Genomic DNA, 17377 nt, shown 5'->3' with positions numbered 1-17377 from the left:
ATACTGTGCCCCATGTGTTGCAGTTATCTACTGTGGGAACCATCCCAAATGGCAAGCACATAGTGAGGATTCTATGTTTATTCTGAGGACCCGTATGAGGGAAGACTGCTTCCAGTCCATTTATTTTTTGAGCTAACCAAAATAGAATTTCCTCCGGCTTGGTGGGTGCTTTACCCATGATCAAATGTACAGTTGCAGGGTTAATGCCTGGCGTAACTGAAGTGGTTGAGCTGGGGCAGCACCTGCTGGGTTAGTATTTAATGTTTGCATTACAAACTGTACTAACAGTCTGTATATTCCAGTAATCTCTTTATATAAGTGGTGAACCTCAGCTACCGCTAAGGTTGCTGCATCAGGGTGTGATGTATATGTGGCCAGTAAAGGCCAGGTCGGGCCATCATTACTCAGAGGACCTAACCTGACGTGTAGTGCTGTATGTGGTATGGTGCCATCAAAGCAATTATTATGGTCTTGATAAATTAAAGGTATTTCTACATATGCATAAGCTCCTGTATTGTGCAGGTATGTTTGCAGGTGCATAGTGATGAAATGTATTTGTGTTGCCATCAACATCTGGAAAGTTGCCTCAACAACAAATGCGACTTGACTCCTGTGGATTGTTAGGCCATTTGCCAATAGGTGTACAGTAAGGGGCGGTCGCATATTTACTGCAATTGCTACCCGTTGCGGGTTCGACATGCTAATGGTAAAAAGTGTTTGTTCAGAGATAAGGACACCAAATGGGAAGTAATCCTTTTAAGGTTCAAGCTTGAACAACCTACAGTGTTAGATAGGTGCTACCTACTTAGCTGAGGAGGAAATCCTCCATACCAGGAACGTCTCCGTATATAGTATAGAGGAATCTTTAGCCTTTAATGAGACTGAGATACCTAGAAGGATCCGAAAATTAGTGCCTGACCAAACGTTGGCGACTCCATGTCACGTAGGTTCTCATTATCCTAATGAGGCTATAGGATTTGGGTGGCAGAATCGCATAGATTGTGGTGTACTAAGTACAATACCACACCATGTGACGCATGTGGGCCTAATCTGGGTTTTCCGGCTAATTAGCAGTGCCTCATCTCTGTCCAGGAACAGGGATGAATGTGGCAACCGGGCGCATGACAAAAAAGACTCCTCAGGGGAATCCTGGTCGATCAGATCTTATCCCTTTCTGTCAGTTACATTAGTCTCACACAGGCAAAGACAAACAGAGGCAGAATATAGTTCCATAAGGATTTATTGAGGTAACTGCATCTTAGATAAAATGGCATGTTTTGCAAGAAGTACAATGCTAAAACACAATAAAAGCAAGATTGTGACAACAAGAGTGAAACACAGAAACAGTCCCTCCATACTGTCACTAGGAATGATATTTCTCCTGTCTAAGCTATGTTAGAGCACAGCAAAATAACCCATAATCCGTCCTTCAGGTTTCCACCCTGGGAAGACATCATCCCTCATACCTGAACAAGGAAGCCTGTAGTCTAGAGAGACACCGTTCCCATAGAGGCCAGTCTGAGCAAGCAGCTGTAGCGAAGTAATCAGCACTCAGCATGAGGTCGTAGTCTTTTGACTGGAATCTCCCTCTAACCTGTATGGGACAAAGGAATGTTTTTATAATAAAACATTCAACATTCTAAGAAAGGGTCCCAACTTAGGAGTATGTGTGTTTCTGTGAATGTTGAAGACACAGCGTACCACTTTTGCTGGCAACCCTGTCTGACTGCAAGCTTGAGGAAAGCACAAATGGAAATGAATGTCCTGCTAGGAACGTAATGCTTTCCTAGGCAAAGAAACAATTCAAGAAAATAAAACAACACCGCAAATGTGGCTGTTGCTAGAAAAATAAAGCAATGCTGAATAAAAATGTAACTGGGCTAAAGTGCACAATGGCAGGCCTAGTTTGCTCAAATAATGTGTCTAAAATATGGCTAAAATAGCTTTACAACAGGACTACGACTTCAATATAGTGCACAAACCAGGTAAGGCGTACAACCCGGCTGACTACATATTGTGACATCCTTTACCACAGACTACAAAAGAATTGTCAATGGCTGAGGAATACATCAACTTTGTGCTGCAACAAAATACACCAACCTCAATGCCGTTGGAAGAACTAGCACAGGAGATGATGGCAGACGTCATGTTACAAAACGTCAAAACACTCATGCAACAACAAAGGTGGAGACATGTGACTGCCGCCAGTCCCATAGATGAAGGAGTCAGGGGTGAAGAAATACTTGGATTCAAACTGATACAGGAGGAACTATCAGAAACAGAGCAAGGGATCCTGCTGCGAGGCACCAGGGTGGTCATACTGAAGACACTGCAGAAACGGACAGTCAGCCTGGCCCATAAGTCTCACAGAGGCAGGGTGGCCACAAAAACAAATTGCTGGGAGAGAAAGTATGGTTCCAGGGACTTCTTCATCTGGTAGAAGACATGGTCACAAACTGCCACCTCTGTCAGATAACAGGCAGGCCATCCAAGCCAGAACAGCTATGCATGTCTGATCTTCCCGAAGCTGTATGGACAATGTTGTCCGCAGTCTATCTGCTAGTTGTCATTGATGAATATTATTGTTTTCTCATAGTGCAGCAAGTGTCATTGACATTGGCCACTGCCACGCTGCCAACGCTTGATGACATTTGTGAAGGCTGGGGCTCACAGCTGACACTGAAGACAGACAATGGACCTCCATTCTCAGGTGAAGAATTTTGAAGTTCATGGCACCACAGGAGAATAACACCACCATGGCCACAAGCAAAAGGTATGGTATAAAGATTCATGGGGAACACAAAAAATGCTGTCCAACGGGCAAAGCTAGCGCAGATCTCTGTGGGACAAGGAGGGTGCCAAATACTTAGGGACTACCACAACACACTACATAGCTTCACAGGAAAGTACCCATCAGAGCTGATGCTGGGGAGGCCATGCAGGACCGGGCTGCCCGAACTTGAACCCAAAGTGCCACCGGATCACAATGACATTGTCACACGTGACAAAAAGGTAAAGAGGAAAATGAAACAGCAAGCAGAAGCACAACGCCATGCCATGCCACATGGCCTAAAACTGGGAGACCTAGTCCTTGCACACTAACGACAAGTACGAAAATCTGACAGCCCGTTCTTAAGCCAACCTCGCAGGATAACCAACATCTAAGGGTTGATGATCACGGCAGTGGTAGAACCTTACACATAAGGAAGAAGCAGAGACACAGCCAGATGATGAATGGATATCCAGATGCGTAGTCACTGGAAGTAATATCGCCCACAGAGGAGGGCTCCCTCATGATCAAAAGTGCAGAGGAAGAAACAGACCATGGAATGGAGAACACTCACCCAACGAGAGTGAGCAGGAAGCCCAAAAGACTGATTGAAGAACTGTGAGAACTGTGAGAACTGACTTGAAGACTAACTGCTGAGACAATCTCTCTCTCTCTTTCTCTCCCTCTCTCGTGCTGCATCTCCATGCCTTGTGGCCTGAGAAGAGCCGAGAACATGCACAACAGAAGTGACTGTGGGGAATGGGTATATCTTGTCAACAAAGAGGGGAGGTGTCAGCACCGGGCACTAGGACTACACGCACACCAGGTGTACTTCTTGTCACTGGACACCGTTTCCTGTCACTAGGGACCGAGGTGGAGTTCTGGAGGGAATTAGACATTCCTGCCGAGCCCATGGATGAGGCAAGATGTGTCCAGCACCAGCTGGCACAACGACTCAGAGAATAAAGCATCTGCATTCATACCTCCCTCCCATGTCGTCCTTGGCTACGGGGTGGGGAACAGCGCAAAAGGACACAACAGTTTGCATGCTTGTAGAACAGTGCCTTAACTTTTTCACTAGCTGAGACCGAACAGCACCTGCTTTTGAGTACCTAAGGCCACAGCTGTGTAAATTATTAACTATGGAGCCAGTGGAAAAAAAAAAAAAATTAAGCTGATAAAAATCCCTTCTGTAGTAGATTGTCATGCCAAAGGTTAGGGACACTTTATGGAGGTTAACAACCCTCATCTCTTTTGCCGCTTGTGGGATTATGACCCCGCTTACCGCCATGATTTTCATGGCATTCGTAATGCCACAAAAACCATGGCGGTACGCCCTATCAGTGACAGGGAAGGAATTCCCTGTCACTGATAGGTGCCCCCCACCCCTCTACCTTTCCAAAACACCCCCCTCTACATCCACGCCCCCTTCACACACACACACGCAGATACTCACTCATACACACATACATACACGCATGCATACATCCAATCACACACATCTGCACACACTTCCAAACATACACGCAGACATGCATTACGATTACAAACATACACGCACTCACACTTCCATACATGCACACACACAATCAACACTCAACACACACCCACATTCACGCACACACTTACATGCACACACTCCCACACACACACACAACTCCCCCCTCTCCTGACAGAGACCCAACTTACCTGGATACAGGGGGTGTTCCGTCAGGAGACGGGACAGGGTGCTGCTACCGCCAGCAGCGCCCGCCAGCAGTACACTGCCAGGCCGTATTACTTCTCATAATACGGCTGGCAGCGGTCCACTGGTGTGGTACTGCTGGTGGTAGCAGCGCCGCCTTACCCCCATCCACCAGGGTGGCCACAGCCGGATTTCTGCCTCTCTTGTGGCGGAAATCCGTCTGTGGTCTTAATTTGGCGGATGGCTGGTAGCCGCGGCGACAGTTTTTTGGCAGCTGTAGGTGGTTTTTACCGCCGATCTCATGATGAGGGCCTTAGTGCATCACTCGTTCTCGGTTGGGCAAGCTTCCTCACATTGTCTACCCGTGTCTATCAGGTCTATGTTGAAAGTGACAGTTTAATTCAGAGTCCAGGCTCATTCAAACAATAACCTCTTTTACTGCTCTTCCAACAAGACGGGCTACTTCTGCCTCTTGTGATTGTCTTTTTGTGACATAGAGATCTGTCTGAGTCCCGGATAAGTTAGGTCATAGTTTCCTCTTCTTTCACTACCACAGGCTTGCAATGGTTGACTTCTTTTATTTTAATCTAAAATCACAGGCAGCTTTAGCTGATTCGTTAGAATCGTGTAATAAAAAGTATAAATTAAAAATACATGTATATATACAGGCATACAGAGTCTCTGAGTCTACCCTGTTTATCAATTGGTCAGTGTACATGTCATTCACATTTTGCTTCCACTGCATGTAGCATGGGGTAATGGGACTTCCCACATCAGTTTTTGGCGTTCCTGCACTGTAAGTGACTGCATTGCGTCTGACCACGTGTGTACATCAACCTAAAAAGCAATGCACTTCGGTGTCCGATGATTTGTAATGCCATGTTTTATTCTTTCCTTTTTTGATCATTGTTTAAAAAATGTTTAGTCTTTTTTGTGCTGAAACTATGTCTTCAGAATATGTCAATTCAGAGCTAGTAGTACCTTTTTGTGCCAAGAATAACCATTTTCTTGTGATTTGTAGTAATACTGAAAATGTTTCCTATACCCATTCGAATTACATTTACTTGGTATGAAGCATGCATACGTCTGTAATAAAATTAAATGTGATTTATAATTTACCGCATTTTTTTATTGCAAGCATTTGGCTGCCCCTTTGCACAAAAAGTTGTTTTTCCTTTATTTTTGTACTGTATGCTTCTAATTAAAAAAACTGTAACAGTTGTACCAGGTTGAAAAGACCAGATCTGGATTTTCATATGACAACTGCATTTGCTTGTTTTGGTAGATGAGGTTATATTTCTCATAAGATTTTTTTAGTTTACGGACATGCTGAAAGAAAACACAATTTGTTGGTCATTTAAAAAATGTATTGGTGTACTCCGTGATACAGTGTATGGGAGTATAAATAGTGCAATCAATCAGTAATGCCCCAAAATGGGTGTTGAGAAATGCCCCCGAGGAAACTTTTCTATCCAGTCATTCTCATCTGTGGACAGATTGCAGCCCAGCATCTACCTTTCTAACGGTGTTGTATGAGTTATTGCACATTGATAATGTCTGGGATGAGGCCATACTGATCTCTCAGTGATGTTTGGTAAGACTCTTACAAAACATCCTTGCATCCTGAGGCGCAATATAGTGTGCATGAAGGCAGAACCGCGCCCTAATTGAGAATCACAGTTGACAATGGACACTATCCAACACTTTCTTCTGGAAAAAGAACTTACTTCTCTGAAAGCCTAACATGAGTCACTTCCCCCTACCTTGTTGAGTTTGACGTTTTGGTCACTGAGATAGAAGTCTTTCACCATTTTAATATTTCTGATTCCAGTGGCCTGAAAGAAAGATTTTTGTAACAATATGAATTACAAAAATTGGTGTTGTGAAAATCGACAGTTAAGATGTGTTAATGGCCATCGTGAAAGAAAATGCCATGTTGAGTTGCAGTGAAAATTCTATTTTGTGTGTGTCCATTGGCTAAAGCACAAATATGGATTGATGCATGTATTATATATTTCTTATTAACCAGCCCTTTTTTAAATGCTCCAAGTGGGTCTTTCAGCCCAGCCAGGGAGGACTATTTTGATTGATAACTGCACGTGTTGCTTCCTGTACCTTGGGTAAATCTTTATTGTTAGCTTAATATTGTTTTAATCATGGTAGCGGGTCCTCTTTAAAGCCTATGGCCTTCTGGGATTTGCTGACTTTAACTTGTGGTAAACCGCGTTTTGGTGACTATGGGCCTGCTCACCATTACAGCCGTCCCTTGGACTGCCATACTCGTGATGCTGGTCCGACTGCCACATCCCTGGCGGTCCGTCTGCCAGATTCCAATGCTGGTGGTCGGACCTCCACAACACAGCCAACATTGTGAGGATCAGAGATCCCAACGTGTTGGCATCTGTAAAAGTCGTGACCAGCCCCACGGTGAGGACCTCTAAGTTTCCTATAACAACAGCCTCTCAGGGTCTGATGAACACAGTCTCTACTGACATGAATGGCAAAATGAAATGGCAAAAAAAAACAGGTGTATAGCACATTGAGAAACACACTGTCAAACTATTATGTCGTCCCACATAGGAGAATCAATATGATTGGTGACATATTCTGGGTAAATCTGAACTTCTAAATGCTTATTATGTTTTACTTCCTTCATTCACTGAATCAGATAGAAGGACTGTTTTTTTAATCCACCTAAAGTACTAGTCAGAAAGTGTGTTATTAATTTGGGAAAAAGCTGCCCTTACTAACTTAAAAATCTCACTCTAGTCATATCACCATGTATTTTTAAAACAGCAGGCAATTCCTACGAGAAATGTGTGTTAAGTTCAAGCATTACCATACATTTTAAAATGAAAACAAGAACAGAATTCCCAAACCAATTTTGATTAGAAAAAATGTAATGAGCAAAAATGCCAAAATGATCAAAAATGGACAAGAGAAAGCACAGATACAATATATGCATGCCTTCTTGTTACCTGTCATCCTCAACTCCTCCACAATAACTGTCGCCTTTTATTCCCCAAAAGCACTAGCTGCTTTCTTCTTTTTGGCAGCAAGGGCAGCCTTTTCCTCCGCCTGAGAAAGAGCAGCCTAGTGCAATTTCATGTCCTTCTCAGCCTTTTTGTTCTCATAAACCAATCTGTGAGCCACAAGCTCTGATTGGGAGAACATCTGAGGAGATTCACCACTCAGCCGTGGACAACACAGACAAAGATGCTTCCTGAAACAGGACACCCACATGAACTGGTATCTCCCCACCTTCTTCATCCTCCCCTCAATCAATCAAACATTTATAAAGTGTGCAAATCAGCCGTGAGTGTCTCGATGCACTGAAGTTGCTAACTGCCCCATGGTGATTTGTTCATTCAAACAGTGAGGTCTTGAGTACTCTCCTGAATCCCTCGAGTGGTGTGGCAGGCCTAAGTTGCAGAGGAAGGCCATTCCAAGCTTTGGCTGCCGGGTGAGAGAAGGAACGTCCTCCACTGTTGCCTCGGCAGATCCAGGGGATGTCTGCATGGAAGAGGGAGGCGGAACGTAGGTGTCTAGTTGGTTGGTGGAAGGTCATGTGTTTGTTTATGTATGCTGGTCCTTTCATTGTACAGGGCGTTGTGTGGGTCAGCATGTAGAACTGGCATCTCTTCTGAATCGCCTCCTCTGAGGTGATCAGTATTTGACTGGCCTTCTGAAGGCCTGGAGAGCCTTTCATAATCTTCCTTCCTGTTTTTCTAGCTCAACATGAGCCCCATATTCTAGCTCATAGCCTTCATCTCCATGAAGGTGAGGTTGGCAAGGGAAAACATTTGCATCGCTATGTCCCCTCCTCCCTACTCCACGTTTGATGCACAATAGTTGTACAGACCCTAGGACTTCAGAGATAAAGAACTCCAGCCTCACAGCTGGAACCCAGTAAGCCTGTGTGCCCTGAGGTGCCCCTCAAAAACGGGTTGTGACAAATAACACTCTGGGAGTTAATTAGTTAATATACAAGAGTAGGGTTTCAGTCAGATACATTCAATTTTACTTGCCAGGTGTTGCTTCAGTACTTTTAAACTACCCAACCAGAAAAAAAATACCGCTCCCGCAGTAGCTGATAATTTAGCTAGGTGGTTATTAAAAATGCAAATTAATAGGAGCCCAACAAATAAGCAAGAGCTTCTGAAGTCAGGCAAACATACCTTTTTCTTGCTTAGGCAGTTGGGTGAAAATAAACAGAGCAGCGCACTCACGCCTGGATGGCAACAAATACTCATTCAATACCTATTCAAAGTATATACAATTAGGTTTATGGCCCTCTGGCTGAGGGCACTGGCAACACTGGACTTTATCCTGAAGTGGCAAAAACAATCTACAGAGGATAAATGCAGACTCTGCAAAAGAGAAAGGGAAGCAATCACCCATATAGTGGGGCTGTGCCCCACGCAGCTAGACGCCTCCCACTTGTAGGCAGGCTGCCATAGAGGCTTTAAATCTTTCTAAGACAACTTTGAACATCAGACTAGTTAAATTGATCTCTATATTTTTGCCAATGCTCCTCTCACAAGAAAGCCAAGAGTGATACATGATTAAGTGCCTATGGTGCCTCAGTGCTTTCTTTTAATTAAGTCGAGGTCTTGTATTACGCCTTATAAAACGGAAATTAAGTTAAATAGAATTAATGTTTTTACCTCAATTTGCTACTTTTGAGCATCCAAAGGATTAACGCATTGTGTTAGTGTATACACACATGATTTTAACAACTGTACTTTCATTGTCAAATGGTGCTTATTATCATGTATGGTTTTAATTAACTGAACCAGGAGAAATAAATTATTATTATTATCTTTTTCTTATCCTACTGTCCGGGTAGTCCTTTTCCCTGTCCAATCGAAACAAGTTACCAAGTCAAGTAGGTTGTGAAGTAGAAATATCATGGGTATAAAGCAGACTTATAAGAAATAGCTTATGAACAATTGTGTGTTCAGCAAAACCATCTACTCTAGAACTGGAATTTTATAGGTTCATGGCTACAGAATACATGTAAGTGTACCTCACAGCTGTCATGTCAACCTCCTAGATAAGAACTTCCATTTATAAATTCACAAATTCTGCCGTTGCTCTGCTCTTGTGGTGAGGTAGAAGCATGCCATCCTCCGTCATTTCTATGGCTGATGAACAGGCAGGGACATTGAAGATCTTAGTGCAGCTTTAATTTATTATTCTAGCTCTTTTTGCATCCGGCCTCTGCACATTACTTTTAGACCAAGTAGAATGTCATTTTGGGTTGAAAACTGGGGCAGATAGAACCTGGTTGAAATGATAACCCTATCCAGGATCTTAAAATTGAATGTTGAATGAGTTGAATGGGTACTGGTCAAACTTGGTCTCTCTGAAAGACTTGTAAAATTGCTGATTGCATCTGGAGTTCAAAGACTTGTAAAGCAGAAAATAGAGGGCTCTGTTATGATTGCAGCGGTAAGACCTTCGAACCGCCAATACGAAAGTGGGGAGAAGGTCACCAAGCCGGCGGCCTCCCCACCACTGTATTACGATGTTTCCGCTGGGCTGACTGGCAGAAACAGTGTGATGGCACTGGCCTCAGGTCTCAGAGAGAGCCAAGGCCAATACCACCCCACATGGCACACCTGGAATGCACACTGCTGAGATGACAGTGCGCATACGTAGTGTGCTGACAGGGGCACCCCTGCACTGCCCACAACTTGATTTATAACATTTACTGTTGTTTTTTAAATTGTTCCCTAGTTGACCAACACCATGTAAAATAAAGCAGTTGCCACAAACGTACAACTAAATGTGCCTACCAGTGTGAAGCAGAGTGTTGTGAACCAAGAGTCTTTTATGTAGTCCTCTCTCGGGTTCCTTTGTTTATTTTGTGTTTAAGAGAGCTCATGGTGCTATAAAGGACAGAATTCTTCTATCAGATAGTGAAAACAAACGTTGAACAACAAATTATACAGTTCATGTGTGCAAGATACCTGTACATAGTGGACGTCTTGTAGGTGTGTAGAAAATGTTCAATTAACCTGGAAGACGCCGTCACAAATAATAATTCCATCCAACTGTTCTTTTTGGAGGTCATTACCTGCAGGGCAGCTGTGGCCTGGGAAGTTGGAAAACCTCTGTCTATCGAGGAAGTAGAGGTGTCGCCACCAAAGGCTCGTGAAGTCCGTGTTAAGGTAATGGATATTTTTGTAGTTTATTTAAATTAGGTTGAACTTTACCATTCATTGCTATTTGTAAGTTTTCTCAGATCATAAAGTTCTTCCCTCCTTAAATTGGTTTTGTTCTGGCATGCACTTTTAAATAAGTATGTTGCCATTTTTAGGGCGCAGGTTCTGACTTGCGAAAGACATTTTGTGGAGTTTCAGAAAGTTGACCTGGGAATCCATTCTTCCAGTTGGTTGCCATTGACTTTTGTGGTTTGTAACTCATGTTTCCTGGCTGCCCATTTGCTGGCTATATTTGCGTTAGGCTCTCCAGCTTGAGTTCCTCCCTGTCCATGCTAAAGCTGTGTTTACAGAATCCTTTCAAAAACTCGTTTTTTGGTAATAAATAGGCTTGTAAATTTTGTTATCTGGTCACATCACATTTGCTAGCCACATTTGGTGTGCATTCAGAATTCAGTGACACGTCAGACGCTGTCTACCGAGGGAGCATGCTGTTTACTTTGCTTTCGGCTGACTTCAAAGTGAGACCATTTAGAGAATTCGGATTGCTCTGACCATGGAGTAGGGTGTATCCTTTGAAAAGATTTATTGTTAAATAAGAACACCTGGATTTTATTTTTATTATGTGCAGAGTAGGTGAGCACCAGTTTACCGCTGGTTTTAATTTTGTCTGCCTAGAGCAGACATGTTCATGTGAGCACGTGCCAGACTTCCTTGCCTCGTTGCCACTAAAGAAAGTATATGGTACTCTACGCACGCCCAGGAGGCATTCCTCAATAGTTGTGAAGAGCGAGGAGGTACTGACAGCCTGGAGTATGTGGTGTGGATATTTTCATCTCTTCTTCCATAGCAGCCAAGGTTTCAGATTGCTATGTGTGACATTTTCATAATTTCAGTGTAATTATGAGTGACATTTCCACAACTGAGTGACACTTTCTCGCGATCAAAATCAAACAATGGAGATGACAGAAACATAATATCATAAATTAAACACATTTGAGAAACGAGAAACTCACAGTTGCCAAGTTTGCAGATTGAAATTTTTATAGTTTCAGTATACATATGAGTGACATTAGTAATTTAGTTTTTAGAATGTAAAAAAGTGCTTTTTCAACAATTGTAATTTTATAATCAATTGCTACTAAATATAGATTGCCAAATTAATTGTTTTGTATTTAACACTAAGGGCCTGATTGCGACTTTCGTGGTCCTACCGCGGGACCGCCAAAACTGCGGGGAGGCCCCCATGGTGGTGGCATCCCTCTCAACCTCATTACAATGTTCCTGTCGGGCTGACTGGCAGGAACACGTTATTACGAGGTTCCTGCCGGACTGCCCCGTCGCCCTCGACACAGGCTTTCCGCCAGCCTTTTCATGCTGGAATGACCGCCGTGGAAAGGCTGGCGGAAAATGGGGTTATCAGCCAGGCAGCACTGAGTTCAAGGCCACCTTGGCTGGTTACAACTCTGGATGCTGTTGACCTGTTGGGGACCACGTTCCTGGTAGAGGCAGTGGTCCTCTGGCAGGTCCATCCACCAAGGTTGTAATGTGGTGTTCGGAATACCACAAATGCGGCTGTCCAACCGTTACAGTGAGGCTGGCGGTCCTTGGACCACCAGCCTTGCAATGAGGCCCTAAATCTCTTTGCACATTTTGTGGCAGCATATGTATAAAGTGTGCAATATAGTTTTAAAATGACTTGCATATGCATTGTGCGTGCAGCTACAGTCTGGGACTATAAATACATAAATCAATATCAGCCGCTCCTCCAACCAGGATTCAATTATGTTCTTCTCTAGGTACTTACCCAAAGAAATCTGCAGTGATTATATTACCCAAGGCTTCATATAGTAAGTTTCCCATTAACTAATTTACTTGCATTTAGCTTTCTCTTTTGAAGTGTGTACTCCTTTATTTGAAATGCAGTTGCTTCAGTTTGGAAGACTAACAAAAACAGTGAGAGAATTTATGTGAGTGTGGGGCAGTTTAAAGAACAATGTACATCAGAAAGACCCCAGTGAATAGGAAACTCTGCAACTAAAAGTGAAGTCCCTGCTGAAGTCACCTATGCCAATGAGAGCCAGGGTGTGGCTGCAAGGGCAGACTGAGCCTACAAAATGCCTTTGATTGCTGCCATGCTCAGGCCACCTGGGTGCAGATAGGTTTGCATTGGGCTGAGGTGCCTGGCAGGATGCCTTAGACCATAGGTCTTCAATCTGGGGGCCGGGACCCCGCGACTCCCCGTACCACCAGCCTTTTCCTGGTGGTTCAAGCCGCCAGGAAAAGGCTGGCGGTAGGGGGACTGGTAATCCCCTGGGCAGCGCTGCAAGCAGCGCTGCCCTGGCGGATTATCACCACCGGGGCAAATGTGCGTAATCCCCTCTGAAGCACAGCCAACCTGTTGGCGGTGCTTCAGCCAAAACAGCCCTGGCGGTCTCAGACTGCCAGGGTTGTAATGAGGGCCTTAGTTCTGTTGCTCTCCGGTTAAACACAGACCTCTGCAGTGCATTAACTAATAGGGGTTTCATAATGCACTACAGTGCATTTCCCAATGAGTAACAACTTTATTTTATTTATTTTTCATTTCAGCTGGCTAATATTTTATATGTAGCTACCTGGCGGTGAAAGACTTAACAAAATGTAAAGAATATTTTGGGTTTATTTATGAGAGGCTTGCGCTGCTGGAGCATCACTTTGTTTGATGCTCCAGCATCACAGGCCTCTCAATCGTACCTATGAGCTGACTCAAAGCCACCCTGAGTGGATTGAATGGCCTTGTAGACATGGAGTAAGGCAAGGCAGTGCAAGTCGCTGCATTGCCTTACTTTGCGTCAAGGAGGTGTTCCACGGGCGTAGTGGTGGGTGTTCCTATGCAACACAGATGGATTTTGACGCTGCCCCAGATTTACAAAATCACGTAAACTGGAGCAGTACCAAAAACCGTACGTCTCCCCAGAGCACGCATAATGTGGAGACATTTTTTAATTTCTCCTTTTTTTTTTCTCTTTCCATGTGTACTGCTATCTGCCACACATGTAGAAAGAGGTACAATGCCTTTCGGGATTGTTTATGTGCAGGAAGGTGCCCCTTCCTGCACAAATACAATCCTGCCTATGTTGGCACTAGGCAGCAATTGTGCGCCAGCGCAGGGGGAAAGGACAGAAATGTAATGTATTTCATAAATATGGTCCATTCCTGCCCTTTTGTATTGGAGTGTGGCAGTGTAGCAAAAAGACTTGCAGCTCTGCCCCATGTCAATTCCTAATAAATGAGGACCTTTGTTTTTAGCCACACCCTTGACCACGCCCCCACACTCACTGATCTTTGATTTGCTAAACACTGTTTAATGTTATTTCCTCACAGTAAAAATGATTTGCTGTGTGAAATGGGGATGTTTATTATTGATGATGAGGAGTACCAGGTTCTAGAAATTTTTATCAGGAGGGGGGTCCTTACACCTAAAGTTTTTTAAGAGGGGGGTCCCGGCATCAAAAAGTTTGAAGACCTCTGCCTTAGACAGTGATCTTCTGACTGCAGCAGCTCTGATTTCAGTGTGACTGTGTCCTCCTGGTTACACTGCGCAGTTTGGAGGAGTTCAGTCACAGCAACTGAGGGCAGGCCTGCCGACACTGACACTTTTAAAGTGTGCACTCATCCTTAGGCTTGCCAGAAATAGTTAACCAAGTTAGGCTTTAGGATCAAAAGCATCAGGCAGGGCATCCGCTGCCCTGCCCCTGAGCAGCAAAGAGCCAACTTGTTAGAAGTAGGGTCTCTAGTTGGCAGTGGATTTCACCCTGTCCAAGGGGAGTCCCAATTTCTAACATTGGTGATCAGTGGTGAGGATAGAATTTGTATTTGAACTTGACATACAGTGATTGGTGTACACTACTTCCACATCACATACCATTACGTAACTGTTTTTTTTCTTTTTGTTTTTTTACTTTTTGCCATCTTGAGTTTTTGTGCAACCTCTAAATTTCATCCACAATCATGTCTCAGTCCAGTCAGCAGCAGTTATTTCAGATTTGGTGTTTGAGCAGGAGAGGCTGCTATGCTGTGCCTCAGTTCAGAAAAAACTGCAAGGAGTTCAGGTGTCCTCTTAAAGGCCTCACTAGAAAGGAGGAGCTGGTAAAGGAACTGAGGGCCTGGTTGGCAGCCAAGGAGGCTGGTGAACATGCAGAGGTGGACAGTGTGGATCTGGAGGAGCAGAGTCTACATGGTTATTTGATGGCGCAACATGATCTGCTTAGGGGGAAGGCATCCTCCAGGGCAGGCAGCAGTGTGTCTTCCAAGTGTCAGACCCCAGACTGAAGAACAGGCACACTTTGGAGCTTGAACGGCTCAGGCTGGAAATGGATCCAAAGAAACTAGCCATAGATAAAGGAAAATTATCTTCGCTCTAGAGCGGAACTTAAAAGAGTTGGACCTGAAAGGCAAGGCCAGCACAGGTGGTGGCAGCATTTCATCAGTGCAGTCTAAGAGGGGGGTGCACCTACCCAAAAATCTAGGGAAACAGTACACTAAGGATGATGACATAACTGGTGGTTTCAGGGCTATGAGAGATTGGGGGGCCGGTCTGTGGATCTACCTCACAGTGGAGTGGAGTGACCCCTTGTTGGTACTAGGGGCAGTAAGCGAGCACACCTGCACAACCATGAAGGATGCCCTCATCACCAGGTATGGCATGACACCAGCGATGTACAGAAGGAAGTTTAGGGAGCGTAGGAAACTTGATCCCCAAACCTGGCTTGAGTGTGTGGATTTCTTTTGCAGAGCCCTGGATGGTTGGGTGAAGGTCAGCGAGGTAACAGATTATTGGGGCTGTACAATTTGTTTGTATGGGAGCACGTGTCTGTGTTTTTCATAGCTGCACCAGCACTTGATTGGCAGCAGGCTTACTGACCCCAGGAAGCTTGCCCAGGAGGCGGATCGCTGGATGAGTACCAGGGTCCACAACACTTTGTATGTGGGATACTCAGCCAAGGGTGTGCAATGTCCCCAACAGAACAAGGAGGGGGACAAGAATAAAAGCAATAAAAGCAAGAAGTTCTCAAAATGGCCCCAAACCAGTTCCAGGGTAATGATCCCCAACCCTCTCTTGAAAAGAAAAGTTGGTTTCCTTCCGGAAAACCTGCAGGAAAGAGACCCCTGAAGTGATTCGCCTGTGGCCAGGAAGGGCATTTCAGGAGGAGTCCCAAGTGTTCCCAGTGGACACAGCCCACCACGGGTGGGCACAGACACTAGGGGTGGCCAGTGTAGGGCATGGGGAGGAGTTGGCCCCAGCTAGTGGTATGGAGCCACCTGAGTTTCCCTAGTCTCCTAGGGTGAGGGTGAGGTGATCAAGAGAACCCTCATGCCTAACAACACTAAGAAGTACAGGCAGTGGATGACCATCAATGTAAAACGGGTGGAGGCTCTGAGAGACACATGACATGAGCCAATATGACAAATGCCCGCTGTTGGTGTCTCAGGAGCAGGTAATCTCTGATGTGATCCACCAGGCTGTAGCAGTAGGCAACAGTGAGTGCCAATGTTTGTTAGCTCAGGTTCTCTTTGAATGGGGGGGGTTCAGGTTCCTTGAGAGTAGCTGTGAGTCCACCAATATTGACGGTCCGCTAGGGAACGACCTGTAGCATACCACCTGAAAAGGGAGTGGAGCTCAGGTCGCACTTGGAGATGTTAGGATTGCCAGAGTGAGTGTGTATGATCACACGGTCCATGGCAATCATAGAGGGTGATCAGAGGGACCTTGGTGCCAGCCAGGATTAGGAGGGGCAGGGGGCAAGGAAACCCCGCACCGGAGATTCCCACGGTCTGGGAGGAGGCTGAACCTGATGGGGATGCCCCGGAACCTACAGGAGAAGAAGTGGCTGAAATGGGGGACCTGTCTGAGCTGACCCATTGGCAGCGGGAAAGAGGCGCCACCTGGGAGGAGTTCTGTGCAGCGCAGAAAGTGTGTCCCACTCTTGAGGGGCTTTGGAAGCAGGCCGAAGGCCAGGCAGCTGGTGACAACTCTGGATCTCACCTGATTTAATGGGAGAATGATCTCCTGTATAGCGAGCTTAAGGTTGCTCAGCCTGGGGCATCCCGTGTGCTAGTGGTACCCCAGTGTTTCAGCGCCTTCCTACTGGGTCCGGCTCATGATGCGCCACTGGCAGGTCATTTGGGATAGGACAAGACCTTTGACAGGCTTGTCAGCCGCTTCTATTGGCCCCAAGTGAGGAAGACCTCAAATGCGTGTTGCATGACATGTCAATCCTGCCAGGCGAGTGCAAATGTGGGATGAGGTGCAAGGCTCATTGTCAAGCGTTTCCTGTCATGAGCACCCCTTTTGAGAGGATGGGCATTGACATTGTGGGGCCTCTGGATCCCAAGATAGCCATGGGCAACAGGTTTATCCTGGTCTTGGTGGACCATGCCACCTGGTACCCCAAAGCTATTCCTTTCAGGACAATGACTGTGCTCACATTGACCAGGGCACTTATAGGGATCTTTACCCGTGTGATTTTCACCAAGGAGGTGGTATCTGACTGGGGTATCAATTCCATGTTGTTACACATGAAAGCCATGTGGAAGGCGTATGGTGTTACCTACAAGTTCACCACACCTTACCACCCCAAGCAATGGGTTGCTTGAGAGGTTCAACTGTACCCTGAAAAGTATGATTATGGGTCTCTCTGAACCCATGAGGCATGCGTGGGATGTCTTGTTACCATGCCTGATGTTTGCTTACAGAGAAGAACCCCAGAAGGGGTT

The 17377-nt window shown here is 45.2% G+C and overlaps 1 protein-coding gene across 2 annotated transcripts in view; it reads left to right on the top strand.

The window, feature by feature from the left end:
• The window catches only part of LOC138289792 (alcohol dehydrogenase 1-like), a 324764-nt gene that overhangs the window by 54640 nt on the left and 252747 nt on the right, over window positions 1-17377 (top strand). Inside the window, exon 2 of one of the 2 annotated variants that reach the window (XM_069230197.1) lies at window positions 10529-10630. The exons of the other annotated variant lie outside the window; for it this stretch is intronic. Coding sequence (XP_069086298.1) covers window positions 10529-10630 — 102 coding nt within the window. The remainder of the gene's footprint in view (window positions 1-10528; window positions 10631-17377) is intronic. 2 annotated transcript variants of the gene reach the window in all.

This window comes from Pleurodeles waltl, chromosome 1_1, assembly GCF_031143425.1.
Source record: "Pleurodeles waltl isolate 20211129_DDA chromosome 1_1, aPleWal1.hap1.20221129, whole genome shotgun sequence".
NCBI classification, from domain to species: Eukaryota; Metazoa; Chordata; class Amphibia; order Caudata; family Salamandridae; genus Pleurodeles; species Pleurodeles waltl.
The sequence above is the reverse complement of the archived record's forward strand: the minus strand, read 5'-3'. Positions and strand labels throughout refer to the sequence as shown.